Below are 19,586 nucleotides of genomic sequence, written 5' to 3'. Positions count from 1 at the left end.
TAGTGGAGGAGAATTACACAACTAACGAGGAGGAGGCGCCAAAAACAACACCATCCTAAATGGTGGTGGGTATGAGCACAAGTGCAAAAAGAAGTGGCTGATGTTTGCAACTATCTTCAACTAGAAGTGTGGAGTGGATGATCTGTCTCTGCCTCCTCTGAAGTCCTCACCAGCACTGATGCTAGATTTAAGCTGGTTCATTTCACTCCATGTGATGTTGAGAAGCAGCTGACCATACTGATGCACCAAATCCTATCAGCCCTGACAACATCCTGGCTGCAGTATTGAAGACTTATGCTCCAGAACTAGCCATACCGCAGGCATGGCTGTTCCAATACAGCTGCAACGCTGGGAATTTACCTGACAATGTGGGAAAGTTGCCCAGGTATGTTCTATCCACAAAAAGCAGTGCCAACCCAATATGGCCAATTACTGCCCATCACCCTGCTGTCATTCATCAGCAATGTGATAGAAGGTGTCATTAGCAGTGCTATCAAGTGGCACTTATTTGGCAACAACTTCAGTTTGCGTTCATCAGGAACACTCAACTCCAAACCTCATTATAGCCTTGGTCCAAATGTGAACAAAACAGCTTCCAAAGGTGAGGTGAGCGTGACTGTCCTTCACAGCAAGGTGACATTTGATTAAGTGTAGCATCAAGGCACCCAAGTAAAATTGAAATCAGCGGGAGACTGGTGAGAGGAAGTGGATGCAAGATGGTGGGACAGAAACTCTTTGTTGGTTGAAGTCAAACTTAGTACAAAGGAAGATGGTTGCGGTTGTTGGAGGTCCGTCATCTTAGTCCCAGGACATTGCTGCGAGAGTTCAGGGTAGTGTAGTGTCCTGGGCCAAACCATCTTCAGCTGCTTCATCAATGACTTTGCCTCCATCATAAGGTCAGAAGTGGGGATGTTTGCTGGTCTTCAGTACCACTTGCAACTCCTCAGATACTGAAGTAATCCATGCCCATGTGCAGCAAGACCTGGACAGCATTCAGGCTTTGGCTGATATGTGGCAAGTAATATTTGTGCCACACAAGTGCCAGGCAAACACGACCACCAACAAGAGAGAATCTAACCATTGCCCCTTGACATTCAATGGCATTATCATCGCTGAATTTTACCAGAAACTGAACTGGACCAGTCATGTAAATACTGTCTACAAGAGCAGGTCAGAGACTGAAAATTCTGCAGCGAGTAACTCCCTCCCTGACTCCCCAAAACCTGCCCACCATTAACAAGGCACAGGTCAGGAGTATGATGGAATATTCCTCACTTCCCTCTGTGCAATTCTAGCAGTATTTGTGAAGCTCAACCCTATCCAGGACAATGCACCCCATCCATCACCTTAAACATTCCCTCCCTCCCTCCAGCACAGTAGTAGCAGTGTGTACCATTTATAAGATGCACTGGAGCAACTTGCCAAGGCTCCTTTGACAGCATCTTCCAAACCTGGGACCTATACACCTGGAAGGACAAGAGCAGCGAATGCAAGGGAATGCCATCACCTGCAAGTTCCCCTCCAAGCCCCACACTGTTCTGACTTGGAACTATATCACTGTTTCTTCACTGTCACTGGGTCAAAATCCTGGAACTCTTTTTCTAACAGCACTATAGGTGTACCTACTGCAACTGTTTGAGAAGGTTTGCCACCACCTTCTTGAGGGAAAGTAGGGATGGGCAATAAATGCTGCTGGCCTTACCATTGACGCCTATGTCACATGAATGGAGAAAATGAAAAAGAGACATTCTGTCTGATGTCCACAGATGTACATTGTCCAACCGAACCACAGGAGCTGTGATTGGAAATGGCAGCCAGAGCTAATCTGTTCTGATCTCTTCATCCACCTCCACCCACGTCTGGCCAAACTGGGAGTGATCAAAATCCCTATGCCAAATAAGAGTTCAGTGTGGAGAATTGTGAGGTCATCCACTGGACCTGGGAGACCAATTGTACTGTTTTCCTAAAGATGAGAGACATGGAATTGTGAAGGAGCAAAGGTGTTTAGGTGCTTGTGTGTACAATTCATGAAATCTTGCTTTGTGGTACTTTAACGACTGCCTTTGAAGCTCCCTATATACATCTCCTGCTTTACCTTCATTGAGCCTCTCTGTTACTTCAATAAAGAACTCAAATCAGGTTAGCTAGATGTGATTTGCCTTTAGCAAAAGTCTTGCTGGTTGTCCTTTAGTAGTCCATATTTCTCCCAAGTAAGACTTATCTTATTCTTTAACAATGGCCTCTAACTCCCAAAGCTCCTTAGGCAGCACCTTCCAAACCCATGACCATTACCATCAAGAAGGACAAGGGCAGCAGATAGATGTGAACACCACCACATGGAAATTCCCCTCCAAGCCACTCACCATCCTGACTTGGAAGTATATCGCCATTCCTTCACTGTTGCTGGGTCAAAATCCTGGAACTCCCTCCCGAACAGCACTGCAGATGTGCCTACACCACAGGGACTGCAATGGTTCAAGAAGGCAGCTCATCACCACCTTCTCAAGGGCTATTAGGGTTGGGAAATAAATGCTGGCCCAGCCAGCGATGCTCACATCCTGTTTTTAAAAAAAAGTTTTTGCACTACTGATCTTAGACAGATTGGGCAGTAGTTTCCAGAGTCAATTGAAAATCTCAATACTGAGGTTAATGGCTTTTTCTTCTGGAAGGGTGTTCAGGGACTTGCAACAAGGTTGAGTAAATGGAGCTCAGGCACAAACCAACATTGATTTTAATTGAATGATGAAATAGGCTTGAGGGCTGAATGGCCTGTTCATATGTTTGCAAAGTGCTTTGTTTCATGTCAATAAATGTCTTCCAAGAAAATGATGGGCTGATGTGCACCCCTGTGCTTTCCACTGATAGAAGTAATTATTAGAATTGCTGGCCTGTTGAGAAAGAGCCAGAGGTTTCTTCAAAGGATAGGCTGAGCGTTTGAAAAAAAACTCCCTTGATCCCACGTGATTGACAGCTCTGTGCTCCGTAGGCCTTCGGGTTAAATACATTCCGCAGGCTGTTGGTTAGTTTGTTAAAGACTACACTTGAGTGCAAGGCAAAGGCATGAACTGCCTCCAGGCTCACGTACAGACGCCATATCAGGAAGGCTTGGCAACTTGCTGGGCTGTGAAGAAACATGCTTCAGAGTATGGATTGTTTTAAATTCTTGTGGGCTCAGGTATTTTTTTTTCTTTTTTTTTTATAAGCATCAGTAATGCTAATTCCTGACTACTGTTAATTATACACCCATCCCATCTTAGTCCATGAATCCAAAGAAATTGTAACTTCTTGCCCCTTACGTTTTGATCCGTGTGTGAGAAGAATTTCTTGACATCAGTCCTAAAATTACATTTTATTAGTTTGAAGTCAGTCTGAGTTCTGCCCCTGTATTTTAATTAAAGTAGTAACCTGGGTGAACATGATCTCTGGCAGAGCATCTTCCAGGGGCCTCCTTTTTAGATTGAAAACCCCAGATTTTCCAGTCTTTATTTCATTCATTCTTGGGGTATGATTGTCAATGACCAGGCCAGCTTTATTGCCTGTCCCTAGTTGCCCTTGAGTCAGTAGTGGTGGTCTTCCTTGAATCGCTGCAGTCCTTCCGTGGTGCCCTTAGTTAGGAAGCCGCAGGATTTTGAAGGCAATGAAGGATGACTATGTATGTTTAAGTCACAATGTGTGAGACTTGGGAGGGGAACTTACAGATGATGGTGTTCCCTACTGCCTTATCCTTCTAGTTGGTTGAGTAACACTCAGCCTATCCTTTGAAGAAACTTCTGGCACTTTCTCAACAGGCCAGCAATTCTAATAATTACTTCTATCAGTGGAAAGCACAGGGGTGCACATCAGCCCATCATTTTCTTGGAAGACATTTATTGACATGAAACAAAGCACTTTGCAAACATATGAGCAGGCCATTCAGCCCTCAAGCCTATTTCATCATTCAATTAAAATTAATGTTGGTTTGTGCCTGAGCTCCATTTACTCAACTTTGTTGCAAGTTGGTTGGGTTTGGGAGGTGCTGTCAAAGAAGCTTCATAGCTTATCCTCCAGAAATTGGGATTAGCTCTGGATCTTTTGTGTGCTGCCACCAGAGCTTGGTTGCCTCTTAATTTTCAGTGACCAGAACTGGACACACATTCAAGGTGTTGGTCTGCCTAGAAAACTAGGAAGTTTGATGATAACCACCTCTAACTTGTAATGTCACTAATATTCACTAATGTTGTTCAATATCGTGTTCACTTTATTGATTATTCCAACTCCCTCCTGGCTGCTCTCCCACATTGTACCCTCCATAAACTTGAATCATCTAAAGCTCTGCTGTCCATGTCTAAACTTGTAGCCCTGTTGCCCTACTGCCTGTGTTCTTGCTGAACTATATTGACTCTCCGTCAAGCAATGCCTTGATTTTAAGATTTTGATCCTTGTTTTCAAATTGCTCCATGGCTCGCCCCTCCTTATCTCTAATTTCCTCCAACTTCCCAACCCTCAGAGATGTCTGCACTCCTCTAATATCTGGCCTTTTGTGAATTCCAAATATTTATTGCTCCAAATATTAGTGACTGTGCCTTCAGTTGTCTTGGCCCCAAGCTCTGGAATTCCTCCCTAAACCTCTCTACCTCGCTACCTTGCTTTACTTCTTTAAGATACTTTTCTCAAAACCTTCCTCTTTAACCAAGCTTTTGGTCATCTGATGTAGTGTCTCCTTTTGTGGCTTGGTGTCAAACTTTGGTTTGTAATGCTCCTGTGAAGTGCCTTGAGATATTTCATTATATTAAAGTTGTTATATAAATATAAGTTCTTGTTGATTGCTCTGCATTGATTGGTGATGTTTACTGTTGAATTTTCTAGGACACCTCAGCCTTTCAGTTTTATGCTCTGATTTCAGCACCATTCGTGGAGTCTGCATGTCATCCATTTTGCTTCCTATGTCTAGCACTTCCCACTTCTCTGCATTAAATTTTAATCTACTGTTGCTCTGCCCACTTAGATGTTTTGTAATTTCTGAGCTGCCTGCTCAGATTTAACTGCCCCTCTTGCCTGCTATCATCCAGAAACTTGACCATTTGGTTATAATCTCTTTAAATTTATTTCTGCTTTTCTCTCCAGAGGACATGCAGTCGTGTCCCCCCTGCTGAATACTTGGAGGAAGTATTCATTCAATATATTAACTATTTGTGTTCAACCTCTGTTTTGAGTTCATTTGTGTCTTTTTTTTTTTGCTTCAGTGATGACCTTAATTCTCATAAATAAATTTGCCTTCATGTTCTGATAATGTGATACCTTCCCATTCTTCGGAAAGGGCAGATGTGTGCGTCTGCTTAAAGATGTTTCTCCTGCGTGAGTTGAGTGTTGGAAAGGAGCGTCTGTTGTTGCAAGCGCAACCCCCCGCCGGCCCCAGACCTCTACCTTGCCCCATCTCCAACTGTCCCCTGCACCAAGGGCCAGATGACCAATTGGGAATTGAACCTAGGATTTCACTGTGTGATTCAATTACAGTGTCTTTACCAGTCAAGGCATGAGGAGACCAAAGGAGCAGTTGTTTAACCAGGTAGCTTCCTGTGGTCTCATTGAGCATATAATATAGAAAAAAATTGTTATTCTTTTGTACCTTCAGATGTTTAGGGAAACGTAACTTCACTCTACATTTGAGTGCCTTATTTGATTGCTGAGGGATGAGTAGTTGAGAAGCAAATGTAGTTGTCAGTCCGTGATTTTTCTCAGCATCTTCCCCTTCCCGTTTGGAGGGTATGGGTTGAATGAAAAAGGGGGATGAGAGTTGTAGATATGGCACTGTATTTGGTAATGCTGCAGATATTTGTCTTTTGTTGTAATGCCAGTGCGTCATTTTGCTGGTGCTGTAGGTTGCTAATACTGGATGTGCTGAACAATTGGCTTGGAATTTTTCAGGTTTATGGTTACAATTCGTATAGTGATGCTTATACTGCACAGCCGCCCTCTGCTTCGCAGCAAGTAATCTACACATCTAATGGACAGCCTTATGCCGTGGCCTATCAGTATCCCTACCAAGGTGAGTCTCTGTATCGGCAGCAGTGATTTCCATTCGCTTCATGTTTACAAAAGTCATGACTCCGAGTTGCCTGTAAGATACTCCCTAGTGGGAAGGCAAAGCTGTTTGATTTGAGAATGAAAATCATGGGCTAAAAGTGCAGCTTCCCAGTTCCAGGAGGTGACCCTTGTTCAATATAACATTTTGTGACTTCTGTCATTTCAAAAGAAAGCTGTGGCTGGCAGTCTGCGGCACATGAAAACTGAAATGTGCCGCCCGCCGCATGGAAGCTGATGGATTTCTCCATGGATTTCGGAGGTCAGCCAAATCCGGCAGCGAGGCAAGAACCAGCTGCGAGTTCACAGATACCAAAGTAAAGTACTGTAGATGCTGGAAATCCTGAAGTAAAACAGAAAATGCTGGAAATACTCCAGGCCAGATGGTATCTATGGAGAGAGAAACCGAGTTAACGTTTTGGGCTGTGATGATCCTTAGCCAGAGCTGTCAGTAGGAGTGAGATCCCGGAGGAATTTGAAGTTTGTTCCCAGGGCAGTGGGTGATGGTTAGGCAGTGGGACTTGGCGTGGGTGAGAGTGCATGCCACGGCTTACTGGTGAAGTTGTAATTTGTAGATGCCAGTTTAAAAAAAAAAGCATTGGAGAAGTTGGTGTGATGAAATGGTGCACTAGGAGACTAGCAGTGGATGTGCTGAGGATGAGGTGGCCAGTATTGAGCTGGAAGAAAGCCAAGCAGTCAGTACAAGACTTGATGTGGAAGAAGGAGCCTGAGCTAGGGGTTGAACTGCAAGTCGCGGTTCCATACAGTTGAATTTGGCCTGAAATATCAGCCAGCAAGATTGGAGGGGTTAAATCCAGAGAAATGGGTGTAGGTGGGACTTGGGCAGTTTGGCTTCGGTTTTTTTTTTGACAATTAGATGAAAACTTCATAGCCAGGTCTTAATGTTGGACAGTGTAGCAGTGGAATTGGCAGAGCATGCTACATTAAACACAACTCCATTAACAAAGCATTCTTTCATTAGACATCTAACATTTGCAATCATTACATTATTGTAGATAGCATTAGTTTAACACATTTAGATTTTAATGAAACTGATGGATGTTGTGCTATCATATTGCATATAACTCCCTGTTCTTCCTTCTATTGCATTGAAATTTATAAGCAGCATGAGATGCTGCCAGACCTGCTGAGTATTTAAAGCATTTCATGTTTTTTTTTTTATTTCAGATTTCCAGCATCTGCAATATTGTCAATTTTGCTGTCGAGAGTTATGTAGATGCAGGCTCTGGGCACATGATGGCACCATTGGGCAATTTTCCAAAGTCCTTTTTCCAATCCACAGACAACACAAATGTTCAATGTTAGAGATGACTTCAATTGATATTTTGTAATGAGAACTGTACAATTCATAACACGCTCCTTGATAGCTGTCGAAAATCCCGTTACCCTCCCAACATTTTATATATTAAAAAAGAAGCCGACATGGGTTCTGGGATAAGTTCTCGCCATTAAAACAAGTGCATTGTAGTATTCAGGCCTAATCCCTTGTCCACGATGAATAATGAGAGATTTGATCTGCTGGGAAACCCTCAGTTCCATCCATGTTTCTGTAGATCCCACATTTTTACAAATATCCCAAATAATTGAGCCTGTTCTGATCTGCTACGTGTCCGATATACACTGCGGGGTTTGAGGCTGTCCAGCCTCTTAGTTTGATATTAGTTATAAATTCCCAAGTAAATCCGTGTTGTGGTGTGACTGCCAAAGCTTTCTCGATTTTGTTTACATTCACATGCAGGCCGTACACTTGACTGTGTCCTTCCCTCCTGGGCTGAATCAGTTTTGCATTCACAAATGAGCCATGTAAACTGTCAATATGAGCTGACCATGGAGAGCATCCATTATTGAGGAAATGCTTAGGAGCATGGCATCTGGTCTTTCACATTACACCGCTCCAATCCATTCCTTCATTCATCTGCCGTGTACACCTCTCATCTCTCATCTGTGTTCGCTTGTAGGGGGCACCTGCGTTTGCCAGTGTCTTTAGGTCCAGTCGAGGTGGCTTTCTGCCAAACCTACCGGCACTGCTGTGAAATACTGTTTTTCATTTGCTTTTCGACTCTTAGACGCTAATAGCACAGGAGGATCCCTTTTGGCCCATTGTCCCTGTACCAACTCTTCGATAGAGAGAACCAATTGGTCCCACTCCTCTTTTTCCATAGATTTGCAATTTTTTCTCTTTCAGATATTTATCCAATTCCCTTTCCGACATTATTGCTGACATCTCCGCTGTGTGAAATCTTTTTTTCCTCATTTCTCCTCTTTGGTTCTTTTCCCACCGATCTTAAATCGGAGTCCTTTGGTTACCGAGCCTGCCAGTGAAAACAGTTTCTCCTCGTTTATGCTATCTGACCCCCTCATTACTTTGAACACCTCGGTTAAATCTCCTATTAATCTTCCCTGCTGTAAGAAAGAAATCACAATTTCTCATGTTCTGTGGATGGAAAAAAAGGCTGCCTTTTTATTTGCTGCAGTTATGAATGGGCACAATAGTGGTGCATGAGAGTTTGGTTGACATTACCAGATTCCAGATTCACATAACTAATAACCTTACTGCTCTCTCAACCTTGTGTTGTAGCGCAAATACTTTCAGCTATGTCTCAGCTGTTGCCTAATAGTTGCCTTGTGCTGAGGTCAAACCACTATCCTTTTGTAGGAGGTTACTCCCTTCCTCTGTTCACCTTGACCACATTATCCAGGATGATTGCCATAGTCAACACAGTGCCATTCTGCCACGATCCTTCTCATTTCCTTTAGCTTGTGCCCCATTCCTAGATGCAGCCCCAGCCCTCACATGCTGACCGTGCACTCCGTCACAGAGTTGTCCGCGCACTGGTTGGTGTTCCTGTTCGTGAAGCGCTGTTTTCTTTTGTGTCTGCTGACAACAGCCTGTCTATTCCTCCTCCTCTGCCATACCTTTCCTTAGCAGCACTGCCCCCATAAGACACCCACTGTGACTTGCATGAAAGTTTAGCTGTTCTCACTGTTGAAACTTCCAGTCACACCCATCTTGTCATTATGTGAGCTTTAACGGCTTGCACTGTCTCTTTCCCTTTCACTTATGCCGTCCACCTCACTCACCCCCTCTTGTTTGCTCCCACCCCCTCTCAGAAATGCCAACATTGCACTGCAGTTAATTTTCATGAGTCAGGCCAGTAACTTGGGCCTGACTACTCTTGTTATTCAATATAGGTGCTGAACTAAACAGCACCTTTTTTATATAGTACTTCACTAATCTCATGAGGTTCTGAAATGCCTCCTAGCCACTGAAGTAACTTTTGAAGTGTAATCTAGGAAACAGTTGTCAATTTGCCCACAGCAAGGTCCCATAAACAGCAATGAGAGGAGTCATCAGTTTTTTTTTGTATGGTGTTGGTTAAGGAAGAAATATTTGGCCTGGCCCCCAGGGGGAGAAAATCGCCTGTATCTTTTCAAATGAAATAGTTTACATACACCTGAGCAGTAATGGGATCCCATCTCACCCAAAAGACAGCACTTCCACCCATGTAGCACTATTTTAGTGCTGCACTAAAGCACCAGCCTGGATTATGTGCTGAGGTATCTGGAGTTTGGCTTGATTCCACAGCCCTATGAGGCGAGAAGGCTACCACTAAAAACACTTGTTGGAAACCAGCTATCAAAACGCTTTTGATGTGGAACTATTCCTGGGGGCAAATTATTGTAAACTGCTTTGTGCTTCTAAGCAGGGTAAGACTGTAGTAACACGTCAAAACCGTGTTTCAACAAGTGAAAGCTTAAAGTCATAAATGAAGACTAATTTGATTTTTTTTTTATATAAAGAAAGAAATATTATTTGAAATGGAAGGTAGTTTGGTAAGAAGTCTAATTTTGCAGTAATAGCTGAGGCAATCGGAAGCATATTAGACAGCTTCGAGCATTGTATTTGCTCTGGAATTCATAGAATATAGGACTGAGGAGCCAGGAGTCAGCCATTTGGTCCCTTGAGTCTGCACCACCATTCGTAAGATCATGGCAAATCTGATTTGTGGTCTCTAATCCATGTTTTGATCTGCCTGCCGCACCCCCTCCCACATAACCCTAGACTCCCTTGTCTTTCAAAAATCTATCTAACGCTACCCTGAATAAATTCAATGACTCATCCTCCACTACTTTCTGGGGTAGAGAATTCCACAGACTGAGGACCCTCGGAGGAAAAAATTCTCCTAATTTCCATCTTAAAAAGGAGACCTCTTTTTTTAAACTAGGTCCTCGAGTTCCAGTCTCCCGCACAAGAGGAAACATCCTCCTGGCATCCACCCTATCAAGTCCCCACAGGATCTTTATATGTTTCAATAAGATCGCCTCTCATTCTTCTTAGCTCCAATGGGCATAGGCCCAATTTCTTCAGTTTTTCCTCGTAAGATAAGCCCGTCATCCTAGGAATGAGTGAAGGGAAACTTCTTTGAAGTAATTCTAATGCATTTATAGTCTTTTTTAAATAAGGAAACCAAAACTGTACACAGTATTCCTGATGCTCACCAATGCCCTGTACAGCTGCAGTAACACTTACCCACTTTTTTATATTCAATTCTCCTTAAATAGAATGCTGGCGTTTATTGTGCCTCCAATCACTTGTTGTACCTGCATACTAACTTTTCCTGATTTCGTGCACCAGGACACCCAGACCCCTCTGTACCACCAAATTCAGCAATCTTTCTTCATTTAAATAGTATATTGCTTTTCTATTCTTCATGCCAAAGTGAACAAGTTTACATTTTCCCACATTATACTCCATTAGCCAAATTTTTGCCCATTCATTTAACCTATCTATATCCCTTTGCAGACTTTCAACCTGCTTGGGAACTTGCTTACCTGCCTGGTATCATCAGCAAGTTTTTCTACCATGCGTTTGATCCCCTCGCACATCAATGAGTTATGATGTATACTGTAAATGGTTGAGGCCCCAGCACTGATCCCTGGAGCACTCTACTTGTTACAGCTTGTCAACCTGAAAATGACCCATTCATCCCTACTCACTGCTTCCTATTAGCTAACCAATCCTCTATCCATGCTGATACTTTACCCCTACACCATGAGCTCTTAAATAAAAACAAAGTACTGTAAAATCTCAACAGGTCTGGCAGCATCTGTGGAGACAGAGTTAATGTTTCAAGCCCAATATGACTCTTCTTAGGAACCAAAGAGAAGCAGAAATGTGATGGGTTTTATGCTGATAAAAAAGCGGGGAGAGGGGCAGGTGGAGCAACATTGAAGGACAGGGCTAGATTATAGGGCAGGGGAGGTTAACTGACAAAGATGTCATGGAACATGATGCAAAGGGAGTGGTAATGATAGTAATAAAGAACATAAGGTACGTCCAGAGTAGGTGTTAATAGCAGAATAAAGGTCATATGTTTTTGGCTTTCAGAAAGCAAAGAACCAGCTTTGGATTGGCACTTGGGGGAAATAAATTCAAAATGGAGGACAGAGTTCATGGTCTGAAGTTGTTGAACTCAATATTGAATTGAGAAGTCTGTAAAGTGTTTAATCGGAAGATGAGGTGCTGTTCCTCCAGCTTGCACTGACCTTCACTGCAATGTTGAATCAGGCAAAAGACAGAGATGTGGGCATGAGAGCAAGATGGTGAATTGAAACGGCAAGTGGCTGGGAGGTCAGGGTCATGCTTGTGAACTGAGCAAAACGTGTTCCTCAAAGTGGTCACCCCAGTCTGCATTTGAACTCCCCAGTGTAGAGGAGACCACATTGCGAGCAGCAAATTTAATAGACTAAATTGAAATAAGTACAAGTAAATTGCTGCTTCACCTGGATGAACGCTCTCTTTTGTAGTAACCTTGGATGTGATGCCTTATCAAATGCCTTTTGGAATCTAATTACACCACATATACAGTATATCCTTTATCCACATTGCTTGTTACTTCCTCAAAGAATTCAAATAAATTAGGTAGACATGATTTCCCTTTTGTGGAAGCCATGTTGGCTCTGTCTGATCCCATTATGAATTTCTAAGTATCCTGCTATACCCTCCCTAATAATGGAATCTAGCAGTTTTCTATGACAGATGTTAAGCTAACTGGCATATAAGTGTCCTGCTTTCTGCCTCCCTTGTTTCTTGAATAAAGGTGTTATGTTTGCTATTGTCCAATTTGCTGGGACTGTTCCAGAACCTAAGGAATATTGGAAGATTATAACCAATGCCGCTACTATCTCTGCAGCCACTTTTAAAAAGACTCCAGGGTGCAGGCCATCAGGTCCTGGGGACTTGTCAGCCTTTAGATCTAATAGTTCTCCCTGTGCCTTTTCTCTGAAAGTGATTGTTTTAACTTCCTTCCTCCTTTTCATATCTTAACCTCCCAAAGATACTTGACAATCTTCTAAGCCTTCTACAGTGGAGACAGATACAAAATACCTATTCAATGCTTCCAAAATTTTCTAGTTTTCCATGATTAATTCTCAATAGACACGCTGTAGAGGACCAACACTCACTGCTTACTCTTTTCCTTTTTAAATACTTGCAGAAATTCTTACTATCTTTTTTATTTCTAACTAGCCTTCTCACATAATCTTAATTTCTCCTTTTTTTAGTCTTTCTTTGCTGGTTCTTAAAATCCATTTGGCCTATCACTAACTTTTACAGAATTGTTCAGTGGTTTCATTCAGTTTGACACTATCCTTAACTTCCTTACCTAATCACAGGTGATGCACCTTCTCAGAGTGTCTCTTTTTCACTGGAATAAATCTTTGCTGAGAGTTATTAAATATCTCCTTAAAAGTTTGCCACTCCATCTCTAATGCCCTACCTTTCAACTTAGCTTCCCAGTTCACATTAGACAATTCTGCCTTCATATCCTTATAATTACCTTTTTATTTAGGTTTCAACACTAATCTTAGATCCACACACTCCTCATCTTCAAACTGAACATGAAATTCTGTCATGTTATCATCACTGTCGCCATGAGGCTCCTTTAATATAAGGTGGTTGATGAATTCGGTCTCATTGCACTTTGAGGTCTAGAATAGCTCCAAGAAATTGTCCCAAATACACTATGAACTCATTTTCGAGGCTACCTTTGCCAATCTGATTTGCCCAAATGGCCATTTGTTAAATACCCTTCAATATTCAGGTCCCAACCCTGATCACCTTTCAGCCATGTCTCTGTAATAGTTATCAGGGCATAAACATTTATTTCCATTTGTGCTAACAATTCATCCATTTTGTTACAAGTGCTGAAAACATTCACATACAGATGCTTGAATTCTGTCTTTTTACTATTTTTGCAATCTCTGGCCTTATCTTTTGATACCCTCTTTGTATACGCTGTCCTTCTGGCCACATTCCGGTAATCATTACCCAAATTACTAATCTGCTCTATTATCTTGCCATTTCCCTTTAATTTATCATATTTCCTCTCGCATGATCCCTTCTCCCCACCCTGCCCCCAATGTTTAATTTAAAGCCTTCTTTACCACCCTAGTTATATGATTTGCCAGAACACTGGTCCCTTCTTAAACATCACAGCTGCCACCCCCACCCCCACCCCCAAACACACACCTCCTTTAAGGCATACTAAAAATCTACCACTTTGACTAGACTATTGGTCACCTGTACTAATATCTTCTGACATAAAAACACAAAATCCTGGAGCTGCTCAGTACGTCAGGCAGCATTTGTGGAGTGAGAAGCAGAGCTAATGTTTCAGGATCTATGATCTGTCGTCATAATACCTCTTTACGGGGCTCAAGTGTCAAATTTTATCTGATTGCCTTCCTCTAGTGCAGCACCATGGGATGTTTTACTTCGTTAAATGCAAGTTGTTGATTGTGTTCCTCTTTCCCCCACAGGTCCTTACCCACCAGCAACTAATCACGTGATTATTCAAGACCGACGGCGTGATGATGGGGACCTTGCACTGGGTATGGTGGCAGGAGCTGCCACTGGCATGGCATTGGGGTCACTGTTCTGGGCCTTCTAGAACCCCAATAGCTGAGTTCATCCGCTGTTTACATCGCCGTCACTTTCCTGGTAGACTCGCTCCTTGCAGCTTGCACTTTACTCTACGTCCCTAACACATACTGCAGTTGTACACTTGCTTCATTATTACATGGCACTTTAGTCTTATTAAAGCAAATCCTGAGATCTTCAATGACATTTCTGCAGCAAAGTTAAATAGCACATCTATTAATATATATATAATATATATTGCAAAATTATAATTAACTTATTTCAAGAATGCCATGAATAAAAGCACCATGTGTTTTTCTAATTCTAATTTTATAGCTTCCAAAATTATTTTTGAAAATGTGACAGCATGCTAGGAAAGATTTGTAGTGAAGTTGATGGAATGGGTTGTAACTCCCTTGGAGCCCCGATTTTGAATTCAGTCCAGGATGTTAGGATGAGAGCTTTTGCATCCCCTCCCTTTTTGACTTGCAACAATCCAATGTTTCTTCTGCATAAATTCAGCTGAATCTGAGTTTATTGCGAGTGAATGTTGCAAATTAGCCTGCGCCCATCTCGGTTCCAGGTGTGACATGTGAAAAATGATGCTTTGGTGGAAAATGCAATTTCAAGCTACATTACCAGTCTGTTTAGCAGCTAGTTAGCAAGGATAATCTATTTTGTACTCCAGGGTATTGCAAAGTTACTGCCATGGTTACAAAATGGATTTTCAAGCATTGTCAGACTTCTCTGCCTGAATTTTGCGGTTAAGGCTGTTCTTTATATTTGCAAAATTGCACTGGTACCAATTCAAATGCCTTGCATTAGTTACTAACCCCAAGAAAAAAAAATCTCAGCAAGTTGCAGTCCAACTGTAGATTCCATCACCAGGACAAAACATAAGGGCTGGAATTGTTCAGCATGCATTTCTCCTCCCGCCCTAGCAGGTTTCTCCATGGTGGGGCTGGCGAGCCATCGAAATCTCCTTTCACAGCAGTGGGACCGGAAGGTTCCGCCGATGTGAGGCACTGGAAAATTCTGTCCGAGAAATGTTAACAGAAAAATGTGCAGGTTGTCCATATTCTATTTTAATGCTTGTTCCTATCCCAAATAAACACCTTGTAGAACATGAGTAAAATCAAGGATGAGGAAAGACCATCCAGTCTGATGAAAGCCATCTCTGCATTTCCCTAACTCTCTCACTTTGGCACCTAATTGAGTGCCCTAATTGTGTATACCTTCATCGAGGCCAAGCATTTATCACTGAATAAAGAAGTTCTCATCGGTGTACACTTTCTTTTCGAGTTCAGACTTATGGTTTGACTCAGCCAAAACAGAAGGTGCTGAAAAAACAGCAGAAGTCTATCTGCACAAAAGGACCTTCTACACTTGAACCTGTTGACCAATCTTTTTTTTCTGTTCACAGATCCTGTGCACTTCAATATTTTGAGTCCTTTCAAATGTCCTCTGATTCTGTTTCCCTGGCTTGCTTAAAATTAATCTTTTGTGTTTCTTAATCTGCACTGTTATAGATTTCTAAGAGTTGAGATTTCCACTAGAACTGCCTCCTGGCAGTGTGTGGAGTTTGTACTTCTCTAATCCTTCCTCACAGTTTTATACTTGGGATCATTCTTGTTGATTTTCTTAATACTTAATCATTTCCAATGCATGCTAGTTTTCCCTTGTGTCATTGCCCCCTGACATGAAGACAGTGCTGTGCATGGATTCCAACAATAGCATCATAAAGACTGCACTGCTTGTGTCCAATTGTTCATACTGCACATCCCAGTGTTTAATTTACTGTGTAGTTAGCTCACCACTTTGCCTCAACATAAAAAAGTAGCTTCTAAAAATCTGTGTCTACGTGGCCCTGTTTCAAATCGGTTCTATTTGCTGGACACCTAAAATGCACAACTTTTACATCAATATAATTTACATCTATCCAAATTAAATTTCAGCTACCATTTGCCAGCTAAATTGCATTACTTTTCACTTGTTTGAATGGAGCCATTTCATGAGCATTGGATCAATGAGGTCTCAGTTAATCACTTTCCTTACTTCCCCTTCTGAAGCTTCCACCTTTGACACCTCTATGTCAATCTGAAGCTTTGGAGCTAGCCAATGGCTATAGCATTAAATATTTGAGGCTACAAAAGTGGTGCAACCTTTTTGAAGTCTGAAATTATGCTGTCTTATTTTTCACCTTCCTGTATTGTGCTTCCTATATTTAATTTGCTGCTGTTTGAACGGATTCTTCATAAGTATTCTCGCTCACGCACTCGCTCTCACCCCCACCCTCCCCCTGCTTGCTTTGCCCCCTCTCTTGCTCTCTGTCAGCTGGGACCAACCCTTGGCCTCCACTTCCACAATTCTGTCTATACTGTTGTTAACAAATATACATACTTTTGTCTTTGACCTGAGCCTTGCTGTGCGGTTTGTGCTGAATGTATCCTTGAATGTAAGGATGCAGTAAATCCAGAAGCAAACTTAGTGGAAATCAATAGGGCTGACATTGGACCTGAAAGATTAGCGTGGCCCGTACAAAGCTAACTGGTGAATACTTATTCTGGCTAGGAAGCATTTTATTTCAGAGCTGTGGTAGGATATAAGATTTTTAAAGGAACTGTTGAGTTGCTTCACCTGTGTCATCTATTGGGTGTTGACATACCAATCAAATACATTTCTTTTTTACTTGTGTAGCCTGTAACTTTCAGGTTCTATTTTAAGTATGAAGCTTCAACTCCATGCAGTTCTCACTCAGTTCTGGAGACTGAGACCAGACTATTGATTCCTGCATGGTATTCTCCAGACAAACTGGGCAATGGTGTTGTCTCCCTTCCCACCCCTGCACCAATGAAAGAATAAATTGGTTACCAGTATATCCAAGTGCATTCCTAAGCTGCTTTGGAGTATTTGGAGATGCCCGAACAGGAGGTTAGAAGGGTGTTGTTACATGAAGCAAAGCAAACGAAGGAGGCAGGCCATGGGGAAAGCATTTCCATAAAAGAGAAAAATTGCTTTGAATTTGCCCTGCCTCTCCTTGAATTGACTGAACTTTAAACTACTTCTGGATAATGCAGTGTGCTATTGGTTTTGAAACTGTTTGTCAGTATCGGAGTTTTGGTTTAAAGTGTTGCATTGGAATGTTGTTTATCCAAAGTAACCTGGAAATTTTAACCCGTCCATAAAACAGGAAACGTGCAGCAGCAGTTTGAACTTCAGCATCACGAAGTTGTTAGTAATAAGCATTATCCCCTTTCAACTGCATACAGCTTTAACAGTTCATTTGCTTGTTGTAGCACTTCAGAGCTCAGCACTGAATCACGTTAATGCAAGCAGCCTTGTGCCTGGAACTTTCTTCTCTGGGTGAGGTATTGTTTGTCATCAGGAGGTGTGGAGTGAAGGCTAAGTTTATTGATCTAATCCACTTGCCCTCCACACACATGAAGGAAGGAAAAAACAGTTGGTGCTAATTGTGGGGATGGGGGGTGGTCTTTAATTCTTGGGTATTCAAATGTATTTTGTATTAGGCTGCCTGTAATTCTTGTTTTCAGTAAGTCTGGTGTATTTAGGGGACCTTGCTACCTTGTGACTGGAATCAACTGAGAACTTGGCAATCTCTCTTCCCTCAGCATGGTAGGGTAAAGTTGAATGGATCCCACCTATTTTGTACATCTCAGTTTCTGCTGTCAAAGCTGGCTAGTCAGCTTACCCCAGAGGGAATCAAAAATAAATCTAATTTTTGAGGCAAATTTGTACCCCTCCAAGCATTTCTTTCCATGTTAGGAGATTGTGTGGGAAAGCCCTGGATTTATATTGGCGTGATCCTGTTCCAGTACTGTAGGGAGTCTTTGGTGTTTGCTGATTAATGCTGAGCAGCATGTCTCCGCCTCCTGAATTTACCACCTATTAGATCTTGAGTTTACCTTGGCTTTTGCTGTCTAATGTCTTCATCAATGAGGAAGGAACCAAGAGAATGACACTTGCTGTCCCACCACGTGCCTTGGCCCCATCCTTTTTTGTTCCATGGAGTGCCCATGGAGCTTGTTTCTTCATGTGTTTCTATGCAAACATGTACAAAACCAGCAGAGAATACATCTCGATAAAAGCAAAATACTGCGTTTGCTGGAAATCTGAAACAAAAATAAAAATTGCTGGAAAAATTCTGCAGGTCTGACAGCATCTGTGGAAAGGAAGACAGTTAACGTTTCGAATCTGTATGACTCTTCATCAGACAATACATCTTTTTGGTTTGGAATAGTTGTGGAGGAGAGGATTGGTACTGGTGTGTTGCCCACAAGAAATTAACAACCTAGAAGAAGCCACTTGTTATTTTGAGGGCTGGGGGAAACGTGGAGGTATGTGAAGATTCCACATGGTGCTCAGGCCTGATGTTCCTCTTCGAGGCAGTTTTGTTAACTGAGAAGCTGCTAAGGGTTGTTTTTCTGTGATTTATCTGAATGAATTTAAAGTACTGGTGACATTGTGACCCAGTCTTACCCATTATAATAATTTCTAACTCATAGCTGCCCAGTGTGTTCTCTCTTATTCAGCAGGTTACCAGTGTTGCCCAGTCATAGCAGCTTTTTACGTATTTTAAAAGAAAAAATCTTCATAGCCTATAAAGGTCGGCTAATGACCACCTTGAAGGAGAAGGAAAAAAGTATCTAATCAAGTGTGGAGCAGTGAGTCACGAGCAATAAGATGAACAAATAGGTTAGACATGAGAATGTAAGCAGAGGAGAAACACTGGGAGAGTGAGGGAAGCACTAGAAGTTGAAGTGAATTTTGGTTTTGAACGTAGCCAAGATTGGGTGAAATGATGCAGTGATGTGAACTGTTAAGTGGTTAAAATGAATCGTGTGTGGATTTGGAGAATGATTTTAGTTGGTTGTTGCTGGCAGTTTTCCTCAACTGAGTGCTCACTGCAGTTTCTCTCTCTCTCTCCCCTCTCTCTCTCTCTCTCTCTCTCTCTCCATCAAATAACAGGACACTCCTTTATTTGCCTTACTCCTATTTGCTGCACTGATATTTAGAGACACATCTCTGCAGTGAAATTATAGAATGTCTTTGTGTGTAGATGTTAATTTTTAATACTTTATTTAAACTCTGATTAATGATCAGCTGCTAAAAATGCTTTTAAAAATGTTTCATCAAAAACAATAGGATACATTCTAAGTTCTGTGGCTCAATATTGCTAATTGTACCATAAAAATTGTTTCAGTAGAATGAGATTGCGTATTTAAATAAACTGATTTAATTGCTGTGTAACTGTCCTGTGTTAGTTTTTCTAAACTAGAGGTAAAATCTTAACAAATTGAGTTAATTATGGTGGTAATTCCGGTGGTGAACTGTTAGACTCCCATCCACAGAATGTACATCAGCATAAGCACTAGAACATTCTCACCTGTTATTTTTTTTTCCTCTTCCCTCTCTCGTGAACGGATTGGCATGTTGCAGGGATTCAGTGCAGTTGGGTGTTGATAAATCCCAGCACCTTGTTCAAATGGTCATTTTTCACCTCTGAGCTTTGCTGCTGAGTGTTGGCAGGGTTCAACTATAGGGAGGCTGTGTGCTCTTGATGGAC

General features: G+C 42.0%; 1 protein-coding gene across 4 annotated transcripts in view; it reads left to right on the top strand.

Moving 5' to 3' along the window:
- The window catches only part of plekhb2 (pleckstrin homology domain containing, family B (evectins) member 2), a 38,647-nt gene extending 19,382 nt beyond the window's left edge, over nucleotides 1-19,265 (top strand). For all 4 annotated transcript variants that reach the window (XM_041215569.1, XM_041215588.1, XM_041215564.1 and 1 more), the window contains 2 exons: nucleotides 5,905-6,025; nucleotides 13,903-19,265. In XM_041215569.1, the coding sequence (XP_041071503.1) occupies nucleotides 5,905-6,025; nucleotides 13,903-14,033 (252 nt within the window). In that variant the 3' untranslated portion in view covers nucleotides 14,034-19,265. The remainder of the gene's footprint in view (nucleotides 1-5,904; nucleotides 6,026-13,902) is intronic.
- Nucleotides 19,266-19,586: the final 321 nt, after the last annotated feature.

Source organism: Carcharodon carcharias, chromosome 2 (assembly GCF_017639515.1).
Source record: "Carcharodon carcharias isolate sCarCar2 chromosome 2, sCarCar2.pri, whole genome shotgun sequence".
NCBI lineage: Eukaryota > Metazoa > Chordata > Chondrichthyes > Lamniformes > Lamnidae > Carcharodon > Carcharodon carcharias.
This window is presented reverse-complemented; position numbering and strand designations above follow the sequence as displayed.